The sequence below is a fragment of the Ostrea edulis genome, chromosome 8, assembly GCF_947568905.1.
Source record: "Ostrea edulis chromosome 8, xbOstEdul1.1, whole genome shotgun sequence".
Lineage (NCBI taxonomy): Eukaryota > Metazoa > Mollusca > Bivalvia > Ostreida > Ostreidae > Ostrea > Ostrea edulis.
In genome coordinates, this window is record NC_079171.1 from 36,060,849 (window position 1) to 36,075,007 (window position 14,159).

The 14,159-nt window shown below is 39.1% G+C and overlaps 1 protein-coding gene and 1 non-coding gene across 11 annotated transcripts in view; one reads left to right on the plus strand and one right to left on the minus strand.

The window, feature by feature from the left end:
* On the minus strand, positions 1–83 carry Trnal-uaa (transfer RNA leucine (anticodon UAA)). The gene has a single exon. It is a non-coding gene; the product is annotated as a tRNA-Leu (tRNA).
* A 1,726-nt stretch (positions 84–1,809) lies between these two features.
* The window catches only part of LOC125662582 (multiple epidermal growth factor-like domains protein 6), a 50,735-nt gene continuing 38,385 nt past the window's right edge, over positions 1,810–14,159 (plus strand). For 6 of the 10 annotated variants that reach the window (XM_056145968.1, XM_056145969.1, XM_056145970.1 and 3 more), the window contains exons 1-2: positions 1,840–2,293; positions 8,527–13,776. In XM_056145968.1, the coding sequence (XP_056001943.1) occupies positions 2,224–2,293; positions 8,527–13,776 (5,320 nt within the window). In that variant the 5' untranslated portion in view covers positions 1,840–2,223. Of the gene's footprint in view, positions 2,294–8,526; positions 13,777–14,159 lie in introns of all 10 variants that reach the window. The other 4 variants (XR_008797552.1, XR_008797553.1, XM_056145966.1 and 1 more) reach the window with 3 other exon arrangements.

Genomic DNA, 14,159 nt, shown 5'->3' on the forward strand with positions numbered 1-14,159 from the left:
TAGTACGGGTGGGGTTCGAACCCACGCGGACATTCGTCCATTGGAACTTAAGTCCAACGCCTTAACCACTCGGCCACCGTACTTTGATTCCCTGAGTGTTTATATTACGACCGAGCTGTTTTATTTACTAACACAGATCAAGCGGCGTAACTCTGTGTACCTTGTCTAGCCTGAACCTGAGGTGAAACTTCAAAACATAATTGTATTTTTTTGATTAATTTGCTCCGTTTAACTTCGAAATAAACACATGATAGATATAAGATAAGCATTCATAACTAAGAAAGGAAATATACGGAATTCACCGGAAGAAGGAAGATCAAAGTCTATGATTGAAGGTATTACATCGGTAATTATTTTCATTATATACTACTATAGAGGGGGGAAATTATTAAAAATCAGTTTGCAGAATTGATGCCGAATAACGCAGTCGGAAATGTTCTATGTTACCTGTCTCGTCTAAAGACACCGGAAAAACAACACCCTACAAGGCATTTTCGAAAAACAATTACCCGCGATCGAACAAGACTACCCTCCAATCCACGTGTTTTTCACTTGTGTGTAAACAGCTGGAGTGCACCTCAGGTACGAACTAAAATAATTCCTTTGTATACACTTGATTATTTCTACAAATTAAACGAAATTTCCTAATCAGGGGTACAAAAATTAAGAGAAAAGAAGAAGAAACGAGAAAAATCGCGCATGTAAAAATATTTTCTTTTAAATATATGGAACTACAATTTATTACCGGTGTGATACCTTGAACAATCGGAACATCGCTCGGTCTTTTCCGGGGAATATACCCGGAAAAGGACGAGTGATGTTCCGAATGGGTCTACGAAATCTGTCGTAAGATAGATGAGGTATCTAGATCTTCGGGAAGATATTTATAAAGAAATTAAAACTGAAAGTTAAATATATTGTACATACAAATGGAACGGCAACATGATTGAGTGGGACAACGAAAAGTCTTTGTATGGGAGAGGAGGAAACACAGCGAATGTCACGTGATATTCTGATTTAAACACATTTCATTTTGTAAAAAAAAAACAAAAAAACAAAGCACGTAACAATCTACTAGTTCTTTTTCTTGCGTGCTGAATCGTTATAAAATACATATAGAATAATTATGAAATGATTGTTTTAGATTATCGACCGAAGGCAGGACTGAAATTAGAAAACCTAGACGAATCTGAGAGATTTATGAATGCAGCAGAAAAGTAACATGCAGATTTCATCGTACATGTATCATAGTTTCTCGCTTAAAAAAATGAAGCTCCTTTAATCTAAAAATTTCTTTTAAAAGTGTATTGCTAGCAGATCAATGTTTTTAGCAAACAAAAATGAGCATTCAGGTTCCCCACAAGAACATTCAAACGTATCAATGATATTGCATCGGTCAAAATTACAAAAAAGTAAGTTATCGAAAAACTCCAAGTTTGGTACAGTGTATGGACGATATTTATTACACGTTTATCATACTGCACTCAATGTAAATTTTAAAAGAAAAACAACTTATATACGAAAAGAGACATGGAAATTATGTGCAGAATAAGTTCACAAAGAAACTGCAAACGTACATGTAGAATATCTTGCATTTTTATCCTAAAACGTACGCGGTGCTCATAATAAAAATAAATATAACTGCGGACTTATGATATCTTTTTTTTATCTTCGAATGTACGCGGTGCAGCAGAAAATCTCGTTAACAGTGTACACCGTCAGCGATTGGTCTTAACAGTCCCCCATTGTCACATTAGTAATGTCTACAATTCCCATTGAGCTGTTTAAAGCGCCCCGATATTCAAACACAATAGGAATCAAATGAACTAGAACCATTAGAACGAATCGTACGAACGGGGACCTGTATAGGTATATATACAGTGCTGGAAAGCCTCGGCTTGGAAGTTTAAGGGTGGGGACTTCAAATGGACACCTAGCTATCGCGCACAGCCACCGATTCACGACTCCATCAACTTATCCATGAGAGACAATTAATTTTTTTCGTTCGTTTTTGACTTTGCTGTTTGGATATATACTTGACGGAAGAAATTTCCAAATAAATATTTTTTTCTACTTGAATTGAAAATTAGAATCGATTTGCCGGTACGGAGCACCAACTGCCATTGATTCGTGTTTAGATATACATTTGTTTTGTTTCTTCGTCCGTGGGACTCCAATCGATTTAGTACCCGGTGATGCTGTGATCGTGAATTCTGAGAAGACATGAAAATGGAGACGGGTGGACTTCTGATGCTCGTCTTATCCTTGTTCATGGGGATTTCTGTCGTAAGAGGTAAGATTGGATCACTCGCCCATTAAATACGCTTTCACCTGTTCTAAATGATTATTACACATGAGAATTGTCAGGGTTTATGGAGCAGAAAACCCTGCTGGCTTTTTATCCATGGCAAGTTGGCAGTAAAAGCTGTCATCCCTACGTTTGGCATTTAAACTTTACTCGTGGTCTATTACATTATATTGTACATGTTAATAAAAGAAAGTCCATATAAATATTTAGAATAAATAAAATACGTTTTTTTTTTCTTCGTATATAGTAAGAGTTGGGTTTTTATGTCCTGTTTTAACATGCTTCAATCAATATATGACGCGTGATGTGAAAGACTCAATCAGGATGTTGTCTCAAGATCTCCGATGTGGTGTTGTTTAAATATACTTCCAATGCTTCATATTTCACGGCAGAGAAAAAAAAACAACCTGGACGGTAGACAAAATAGCACATTCATGAACAAAATAGAAAAATAATTTCAGCGTGTGACGAGGCATCGCTTCCTGTTGTATAATTGAAAATATTATGTAATATGCATTCGATATACTCTCCTGTACAGACATGTACAAATGTGGAATCGGTGGTGGGTTTTTTATGTGTTGGTTTTTTTTTTTGGTTTTTTTTTTAAGGGTGGCGAGTGGATGAGAAAGCAGCTGACTTCACTTCGCAATTGTCTAGAATTCTTGACAAGCATAAAATGTGTTATTCTGCCCAGTTTTAAATGTTATATTATCTATCACTAGATGCCGGTTTCATCGATCAGTCCATAGAAAAATATGTTGTGTGAATCTTTTTCTCCTCCGATCTCATTGTGATTGATATAATTAATGACCAATATAATTCAATACCCATCGATCACAGTAGAGAACTAAATGCTATACCCGGATCTCTGTAATGTGATTTATCAACCATCGACTTATTTCTGTTGTAAATCATGCATCGTAAATATTTCATACTATTAAGAACGCGTTTTGAAAACGAGGCACAAGGTGAAGTTTATGAATATCAATTTATGAATATGAATAACAAATCAATGAGGTGTGTAAAAAGAGAAGAAGAAAAAACCCAATTCAAATACATGTTCTCAAGGGTCAATGGACGAAATGCATAGAGTATATACCAGTATTAATTGTAAATCAAACGAAAGGTAGGCCTTAATGAGTGCTTCACAACAAAGTGCGTATTAATTGATTAATTCTAATACTAGGCGGAACGCGACGTGCAATTCCTTAATGTCATCTGAATGGAATTACAGCATTTAATTCTAATCCACACAATGACTGATTAGATTTAGAAATAAGATAAGTCCAGGGGCTCGTACAAACATTTAAAACGATCGTTTCCAACCGAGGTCAAACGAGATCTACAAATAAGTTTAATGTATTGCTGGATCGTGACATACATTTTATTTACACATTCCACGGCCATTGAATTGTATGAGGCATACATCTTAGCTTATATGCATAATGCAAGTACCCCTCCCCCCAAAAAAAATACTGCAAGCACCCCCCACCCCCAAAAACAAACCTGCGTACATTGTGTGCTGCGATTGGTTTTAATTTAATGGATTAAATAACATTGGAATTATAATGATAATTCAACACACTCATTTCCTTGATTAGACTTCAAGACAAAATATAAAAAAAATAAAAAATTTATAGTATGTAACTCTGCGTGTTTTATCTCGTTAGACTTTATTTTTGATTTTTGATAACTCTTGAGATATTTGTTTCTCTTTTTTTTTCCCTTAAGATATTTGTTTCTTCATTTAACAGTTATTCAAGCTTTTTTCAACGGGAAAGTAAAACAATTAATCATAAACAAGATTATTATTTTTTACGTACCAAAATATCAAATTGGCGGAATTAGGCTATACTCGGTCTTATAGGTATGGACAAGACTTGTTCAAATAGGCGGAAACAGTTATTCTCATTGAGTGCATTCATTATAGTGTCTTTGTCTGACAGTTTGGTGCTAAATTTCATTATCCGGGTGTTCTGATCTTTGTGTGAAGTTTTATATTTCTTATTTAACGTAAATATATGCATAATGTATATTTAGGATTTCAAGGTTTTATCTGCTAACTAAACGTTATGAGAGAGGAGTTCGTTCCTGGTTAGTTTGAATAGACCTGGCAACATTTGAATAATATTTCAAGGGATAAGCAAATATTTAAAAGCCCAACTCAAATATGACTATGTTGTGTTTATTTAACATGCAGACTAAATGTCGACTTCGAAATTTGAATTATATTGAGTCAAATATACGTACTTGTATACTGAAAACACGAGGAACCATCCACATAGAAAAGGGGTGTGTCCGCTATTTGGTGTGTTGCTCATTCAGTTTCTATTATTTTGCATTTAAACATCAAAGTGTGTATGCATGCGTAGTATAATACGCGAATAAGATAGACGTAAACCGTGGCTGTGAACAGTGTATCGTTGTCTGGTGCAGACCCATTCTTGTATTCCCAAACGAAATCAAATTAATATTTGTAATAAATTAATATTTGTATCGAATATGTATGACTACAGTCTACGTTTTCTTTGTTCTTTGACTGTTGGTGGTCATCGTCTGTTGTTGGACATCGTCTGCTATTGGTCATCGTCTGCTATTGGACTTGGTCATCGTCTGTTGTTGGACATCGTCTGCTATTGGTCATCGTCTGCTATTGGTCATCGTCTGTTGTTGGACATCGTCTGCTATTGGTCATCGTCTGCTATTGGTCATCGTCTGCTATTGGTCATCGTCTGTTGTTGGACATCGTCTGCTATTGGTCATCGTATGTTGTTGGTCATCGTCTGCTATTCAAAACAGCAGAAATACTCACAAACATGTATACTACGGTATACAGTGGAGGGTTTAATGGGAGCGCAGCCGCCCACTATTTTTTTTTCGAATTTATGGTAAATCGTTGTTTAGAAAAAAAATAATCGATAAAAAAGGAAGAATTTATTCCACTCTCAAAGAAATAAGTGACAAAATCTTTTGATTTATTGAATTATTTTTATTTTAAGAACTTACACCCCCCTAAACAAACTCTAAAATTTGTGTCATCTTATTAATTTCAACTTATCAAAAATGACAGAAAATAGTAAAAATGACTACATAGGAAACTTATTTCAATCCCTGTATAAAATCTTTAAAATCCAGGAGCTTCCGGGAGCTTCGCGCCCTGGTCCCCCACAAGGGCCTCGCCCTGGAACCAATTGAGACCTCAAGGCGTCCCCCTGACCCCCTATCTCATAAGGTTGCCCCCCCCCCCCCCGCAATTCCTGGATCCGCCCTTGGTATACTTTGCACGGTTTTGTGAAGGGTAACAATCTTGCCTGGCTACCTTAATGACCTGGGACACCTTTCACACCGCACCACAAAAGGTCTCCTTCCTTTTCTGTTCTCTTTAAAAGACTTGGTATAACAATAGGATTGAAAAAACCGTTCCTGTTACTATACAAAAAATATTTCACGTTTATTTGCCGTTTATTATTTCGGAGACAATTCTCTTACTGTGCCAGCTCCGGCTTGTTTAAAGTATTGATTAAAAAACCTCTTCCGTGCCATCATATATTTAAGGACACACTCCGTGACAAAATAGATAAAAAAAAATTTAGAATTCCCCCTTCTCTAAGTGAAAGCAATACTAATATGTAATGGATGAATAAAATGACTTTCTTTATCCCCCGTTATTAATGAGGCATCAAAACTCTTCTTTCTTTTTTTTTACCCGATACGTGCTCTGGGATATCACATTTCAATGGTCTCCCGTGAATCGCAGCTAAAATACTTGTGTTTTATTTATTTATTTTTTTGAACATTGTACAATTATTGATTGATTCATGCTATAGAATACCAATGTATTCAAAACGATTACAAAGACGTAGTGTGAATGCTAGATGCATCATACACGTATTTTTAAGCCGATATGCATAATGTACGCAACCAAACAAACAAAAAGCTGCGTACATTGTGCGATGGAATGGATTTAATTTAAAGGAATAAATAACATTGGAATTATAATAATTCCTTGATATTTCCTTGATTAGATTTTAAGACAATAAAAAAAAATGGATAGTATACAGCTCTACGTGTTTTATATTGATAGGTATTGCTTTTTAAATTTTAATATCTCTTGAGATATTTGTTTCTTCATTTTAGTTATTTTTTTTTTCAACAGGAAGTAAAACATAGATAGGGGATATCATTTTATTGCATATGAAAAACAAGAAAGAAAAAACCTCTAGTTTTCTGAAGTTAAAGTTTATATATTTAGCCATGCCTGGTATAACGTGAGGTTCATTCAGATTTTGACGAACGGCCCCGCCTTCAATAATGTTACGTATCATTGATTGCAATAGTTGGCAAGAGTTATTGTTCTATAATTATAAAACCGGTTTTGTAGGTGTGTTACATATGAAGTTACGGTGTTTACATACAAATTGAATCGATGATTTAAGTATAATAAATTATGTATTTTATTTGAATATGTATTTTCACAGCAAGAGTCGTGAAAGTGTATATACACGTATGATTACTTTGTATCTACATCTCTACAGAGAGAGAGAGAGAGAGAGAGAGAGAGAGAGAGAGAGAGAGAGAATATTCCCATCGTCGTCAAAAGCATTTCTTTTAACTTGCCCAGAGGTCGAGTGGCCTAGCGCACGCTGTTAAGAGATTTGTAGGCATTGAAATTCCAATGAAGCATAAAATGAATGTTTCCCCTACAAGACAAAAAAATTGTTATATTCTATGCCTTTTAAAGACCGGTTTGTGTTTCGTTTGATCTTGTAAAATTTGAAACAATGGGACGGTGACGCCTGGATACCTTTTAACGGAAGAGGAGGGGGTCAATTAGGTCACCAGGTGACCTCTTTAAAAGTACAGGTGCTAATCTGCAAAATCAGCCGATGAACAATTCAGATGTGGAATGAGTTTAGGTGTGACTAGTATATTGGGGTGCATACAATGCACCAATTCTACTGTTTATAAACTGCTATGTCACGATGTCAGTCTGAAATGTTTTGAATGTTAGCAGTAATTTATATGAATGAACACATTCCTGCACAGAAATTCCAGGACCTCGAATGTAAAGAATCATACCATTCGTCCTACCGTCCATAATGATGCCGTATTGCAAACATGAAATAAAATAACGAAACTAAAAACACTATCTACTTTAGATGTAAATGAATATTAAAACTCCTATCAGCATAGAATACTTAAGAAATATGGGAACAAGTTTGTAAAAATCTAAACGCTGTCAGATACATAACGATGAGTTAATAATAGGTTCTCTGCACAGCGATGATTAAGACTCTGAGTGTGTGGACGTAGATGGTTATCACACATTTACCGACACATCTTATCGTTAATGACAGAGTTCACTGGATATCAACAGGTGCCCCCGCAGACTGGACGTTCACATCTCGGTTATTTTGCGGATCTTTGACCCCACTCCCTGAACTGGCGTGTAAAATCATCCACGGTATCTTTCCCACGGTGCCACATTTAGCTAAGTTAAACTGTTCCATGATGAGTAAAAATAAATCCTGATATTGAATTAATTTTCCATAATATAATTTAAATGATTTTTATATAGAACTGGGATGTACTTTTTAATGAAAGTGCACATGTATATGTATGTATTTGGGCATTCCTACGGATAAAAAACATACGATCATGATAATTATTTATTTTTGAGGTGTGAATAATTAGTCCTAGAATTTAGATTGATTGTATCTTGTTTAACGTCCCTCTTGTGAAGTTTTCCTTCATATGGAGACGTCACCAATAGTGGTGAAGGGCTTCAAATTTAGGCCTAGATGCTCAGTGCTTATGGCCATTAAGCAGTGACAAGGGGTATCCGTTTTTAAGGTCATCGCCGAGGACCCGTGTAATTAACACCTGATGACGAGCGTTTGGCGATGGAACTGTTACTACCTGTTTTAATGACTCATGTCTGTCGCGGCTGGCATTCGAACCAAGACTCCGCATGCGGGGCGAACGCTCTACATCTAGGCCACCGTGACATTCCGAATTTTAAAATTAAAAAAAATATCCCGACAAAATTCATTACACCCCCCCCCTTCAATGTATGTTTTATGTTGTCCGAATTACATGTAGTTTCTAAATACCTGTATTCACAATGAAAAAAAAAAGACAATAGCAGATTTAATCAGAAATAGTTTGAATATTATATCAGATTCACCCCTGTATAATGTATTGTTGCTTTATTTCAGGGCAGTGCAGCATCAACAACTGCATAACATGCGTAGAAGCTTCCGGTGTGACGTCATGTTCCCAATGTACCAACGGTTACTTCCCCTCGTCAACAATCTGTGCCCCGTGTAACCAAGGATGTTTAGAGGTTTCAAACGGACCAACGTGTGACGGAACCAACGGAATCTGTTTCAGAGGCTGTAAGCCTGGTTCGGTTGGAGAAAAATGCGATCGTTGCGATAGTAACTACTACAGTGCTGGAGGGACGTGTTACAGATGTAGTGATCAGTGCGTGAATTCTTGTAACGGTGCAACCGGGGATTGTTTTGGAGGATGTCGTGAGGGATACTGGGGACGCCGGTGCGAGAACACTTGCAGTCCTTTCTGTATAGATCAGAAATGTTCCTACACAAATGCCACGTGCACAATCGGATGCATTAACGGATTTTACGATAATCGCTGCGAGACACCATGCGGGGCTTGCAAATGTGACAGGCAGGCCGGGAATTGTACTGGGGCATGCGATAATGGTTGGTATGGAGACAAATGCGACAAAAGATGTAATTCTGCTTGTCATCTCGAAGTCTGTGATCGCACCGATGGGCATTGTACGTATGACTGTCCGACCGGATTTTACGGACCTTTCTGTTCCAAGAATTGCAGCATAGGATGTCTTGAAGGGAAATGTAGTCGAGACAATGGTGTGTGCTCAACTGGATGCAACGCCGGATTTTTTGGTGATATTTGCAATAATCCGTGTAATGCGAATTGTAAAACGGGATATTGTGACAGATCGGACGGACTCTGTGTTGGCGAGTGTGCAGACAGATTTTATGGTGATTATTGCTCGACACCTTGCGCTAGTACTTGTAGTGGAAACTGTGTAAAAAGCTCAGGATCATGTTCGGGTGAGTGTCAAAACGGCCGGTACGGCGATGTCTGTGAAAAGATATGTACCGGTAGTTGTTCCTCAAACACATGCGATAGGTCCACAGGTGTATGCCAATCTAATTGCATATCTGGTTTCTATGGTCTGTATTGTAACGAATCATGTATCACCTGTGATTCAGCTGGTTGCGATAAATCAAGTGGTGTGTGCAATGGTCAATGTGACGCTGGTTATTATGGTAGTAAGTGCACCAATCCATGTTCCCCCGGTTGTCTGACTACATCATGTCAGAAGACCAATGGGGATTGTGTAGGTGATTGTAAGGTTGGTCTCTATGGTGCAAGATGCACACAATCTTGTAGCTCTACATGCAATAATTCAGTTTGTTCGAAAAGTTCGGGAGACTGCTTCAGCTGTACAAATGGTCGGTTTTATGGTTCAACATGTCAAAGCCCATGTTCCAACTGCGATTCGAAAGGCTGTTCGTTTGAAACAGGTGTGTGTATTGGGTCCTGTATGCCCGGTTATTATGGCGCCAAATGTGCTCTGCGATGTAGTGCCAATTGTGGAAATCAGATGTGTGATCGAACATCTGGGAAGTGTCAATCATGTAAAACAGGGTTTTATGGATTTAATTGTACGGTGGGTTGTAACGTTAATTGTCCATCAAGTCTTTGTGACCAGGACACGGGGTACTGCTCTCAGAATTGTTCGCTTGGTTCATGGGACCAGACATGCACTGAAAGGTGCAGCGAGACATGTTTTCAGAACAGATGCGACAGAGAAACGGGCTACTGCTTTGCTTGTGATGATGGGTCGTATGGTCTGACATGTCAGCTGAATTGCAGCTCTCACTGCGCGACAGGAACATGTGATCGTACAACCGGTTCCTGTGTCGGTGTGTGTTCCGTCGGTTATTATGGAAATAAGTGCGAGTCCCCGTGTGTGGAGTATTGTATCGGATCTTGCCACCAATCAACTGGTATGTGTGACAACCCCTGTCCTCTCGGACGACACGGTGATTATTGTTCCCTTCTGTGTCAGGAAACTTGCGCTGGAACCGAGAACAGATGTCTTCGATCTACAGGGCACTGCGAGCTAGGGTGCGATACGGGTAATTTTGGGGTCTTTTGTGACTCTTCTTGTCTAAATTGTGACAACAGTGGTTGCTACCAATCTAATGGGTCTTGTATTGCATCTTGTAAAGTAGGATTTTATGGTCCATCTTGTAACAAGACATGTAGGTCTACGTGTGATGGATTAACATGCGCAAAGAATAGTGGGTACTGCACAAATGGGTGTAAAGCCGGTTATTTCGGAAATACTTGTGAAAAATCGTGTAATGTTAATTGCGATTCCATTGGTTGTCATAGGTCTACTGGAGTTTGTTTAGGCTCATGTAAACCGGGTTATTACAATCCCACGTGTTCGGGAATATGTAGCTCACAGTGTAAAGGCGGAACATGTGAACGTTTCAATGGCACTTGCTCGGAGTGTAACATTGGGTATTATGGACCCTTTTGTAATTCAACATGTAGTAAATGTGACAGTCAAGGATGCAATCAAGCGGAAGGTAAATGTTTCGGCAACTGCGAGGTTGGCTACTTTGGAGAAAAGTGTGACAAATTCTGTACCCCAAACTGTGTAACGGCTTCTTGTGAGAAATTAAGCGGATACTGCTCGTCTTGCAAGGATGGGTATCACGGTCTCAACTGCACATCTAGATGTAACTCTTTTTGCATCGGAAGTAAATGTAATCAAACAACTGGGTATTGTACATATGATTGCGGGAATGGATTTCGAGGTAATTATTGCAATGAACGATGCGATGCTGCGTGCGCAGACAGCACCTGTGACAGGTATTCGGGTGCTTGTGTAGGCAGCTGCGATCCCGGAAAGTATGGGGAATTCTGCAATTTGCCCTGTAACCCAAACTGTGCTACCGGGACTTGTCTAAAAGAAAATGGCGTTTGCGTTGGTGGTTGTCGGGTTGGTTATTATGGAGTGAAATGCGGTATTGACTGTAGCAACCAGTGCTCATCATCTTGTGATCAAACCTCGGGCTTTTGTGATGGAGATTGCAAGAAAGGGCATTATGGAAACTTTTGTGAAATACCTTGTAGCGCCTTTTGTCAGAATGATACTTGTGATAAGGTCACCGGTGCCTGCAGTACGGGATGTAAAAAGGGATATTACGGAACCTATTGTAACCAAACCTGTAGTTTATGTGACGATGCCGGATGTGACGACGGTACAGGTGCATGCTTAGCCAATTGTGATGTCGGCTATTACGGTTCCCATTGTACGTCGATGTGTCAAAGCGGTTGTCAGGGCGCTTGCCAGAAAACGACTGGAATTTGTTTGAATTGTCCAAATGGATTCTACGGAGATTACTGCCAACAAAAATGTTTTAGCTGCGATAATTCCGGGTGTTCAATATTGGATGGAACATGCGCGGGCCTTTGTCTAAATAATTCGTACTACGGTCAGTACTGTGAGTCAGGCTGCGGTAGTAATTGTATAAACGGGACCTGTAACAAAGTCACGGGAGATTGTAATGCATGTGATCCAGGTTATTATGGTCCAAAATGCACTTCACAATGCAACGGTAATTGTCAGCAGAATACATGCAGGAGACAAGACGGGTATTGCACTTTTCCTTGCACAGAGCGGTATTATGGCCCAGCTTGCAATCAGATATGTAGTGTCACTTGTAGTAACGGTTGCGATAGAGTAAATGGTATATGCAATGCATGCATAAATGGTCGGTACGGCGATTACTGTGATAAAACATGTAACTCTTCTTGTGCAAATGGTGTCTGTAACAAACAAGATGGGAAATGTATCGGCTCCTGCATACAAGGCTATTATGGGGATTATTGCTCCTTACCGTGCAGTACCTCTTGTGCTGGAGTTTGTAACAGAACAACGGCGTATTGTATTGGTGACTGTAAAACTGGACATTATGGGAATCTTTGCGAAAACGACTGTAGTGTTGGATGCCTGGGAGAGGTCTGTGCCAGGAGTAACGGTGTCTGCGGAAGCGGATGCAAAGCGGGATATTGGGGAACCTACTGCAATAGGACCTGTTCATCTTGCGATGCAAATGGATGTCATCAAAATAATGGAACGTGTTTATCGCAATGCTTACCAGGGTATTATGGACCAGGGTGTTCTTTTAATTGCAGTTCGACATGTAAGGACAATCGATGCGAACGTTCGACAGGTTCTTGCTCTGAGTGCAACGACGGTTATTATGGAGACCGATGTTCTTCTCTGTGCAGCACCGGGTGTATTGATAACGCGTGTACACAATATACGGGTGTGTGCAAAACTGGCTGTAAACCAGGATATTTTGGAACTAGTTGCGCCCGGATATGCGTAGGTTGCAGTGAATGCTTCCGTGACACTGGCTACTGTGCAAATTGCACTGCAGGGTATTATGGGACGAACTGTCAATCTAGTTGCAGTTCAAACTGCAAGATGTCTTCAGTTGGGCAACTTATCTGTGATAAGGATTCCGGAGCATGCGCCCATCAATGCAAAGAGGGTTGGTGGGGTGTCCAATGTAATGATGCTTGCAATAATGCCGCCGGATGTCAAAGTTCCGTATGCGACCTTAATACAGGTTTCTGTTTAACGTCGTGTAGCGATGGTTATTTCGGGGACCGTTGTGGAAAGTTATGTAGTACCACTTGTGCAGGCAAAATATGTGATAAAAGTTCTGGAAACTGTTTAAACGGTTGCAACAATGGATATTACGGAGAGAGGTGCACTCAACAATGTGGTAAAAATTGTTCCTCTTGCGATATCCAGACAGGGATTTGCAATATTTGCCTGAAAGGGAGATACGGAGACAGTTGTCATTTGAGCTGTAATAGCAACTGCAATGTCAGCAGCGGCAGTGATCAAACATGCTCCAAAAACACCGGGTTTTGTCTGCTAGGATGTCGTCCTGGATATTTTGGCAACGATTGTTCACAATCATGTCCAGGTAGTTGTATTGATGGTACCTGTAACAGAGCCAATGGACAGTGTGATAGGGATTGCGAGAACGGGTTTTACGGACTCTTTTGTAATAATTCATGTCCGAATTGTTTAGAGGTCGACGGAGATCCAATGTGTCATCGAACAACCGGCGTATGTTCAAATGGCTGCAAACTTGGCTTCTACAACGATCAATGCTCAAAAATGTGCTCTTTGGATTGCCAATCCCATGCATGTTCTGGAACAGACAGAAATTGTGCTATTGGATGTGTTCAGGGATTGTTCGGTTCCGACTGCACATCCAAATGTAACCTCAACTGTATCAACGATATTTGTGAACGAACATCTGGTAAATGCATTGTGGGATGCCGCCCGGGGTCGTATGGATCACTATGTAAGTATTCATTGCCACTGTCAAACGCATTGTACACCTCTGGTGCTCCAATTCATTTTGAAATAACATTACATACCACGATAAAGCCTAATTATACCAAAGCGCCAAATTATATACCAAAGCTACAGGTAAAGCTAACTAATAACTCAGTTTCAATATTACCCGATTGTGTTGTTTTCGTATTCAATTTTCATTTCATATTCATTGATATTTTGTTCGAAATGTTACCATATGCCCTCATACGAATCATTATTTTATTCTGCTATGCATAGACATTTTCGTCCTCTCATTTATTTTTGCGTATTTCATCTTCATCTATTTTGAGTGAATTTAAAACGTAAGAAATATGAATTTAGCAGATGATTTAAAGTAGGAAAGAAACT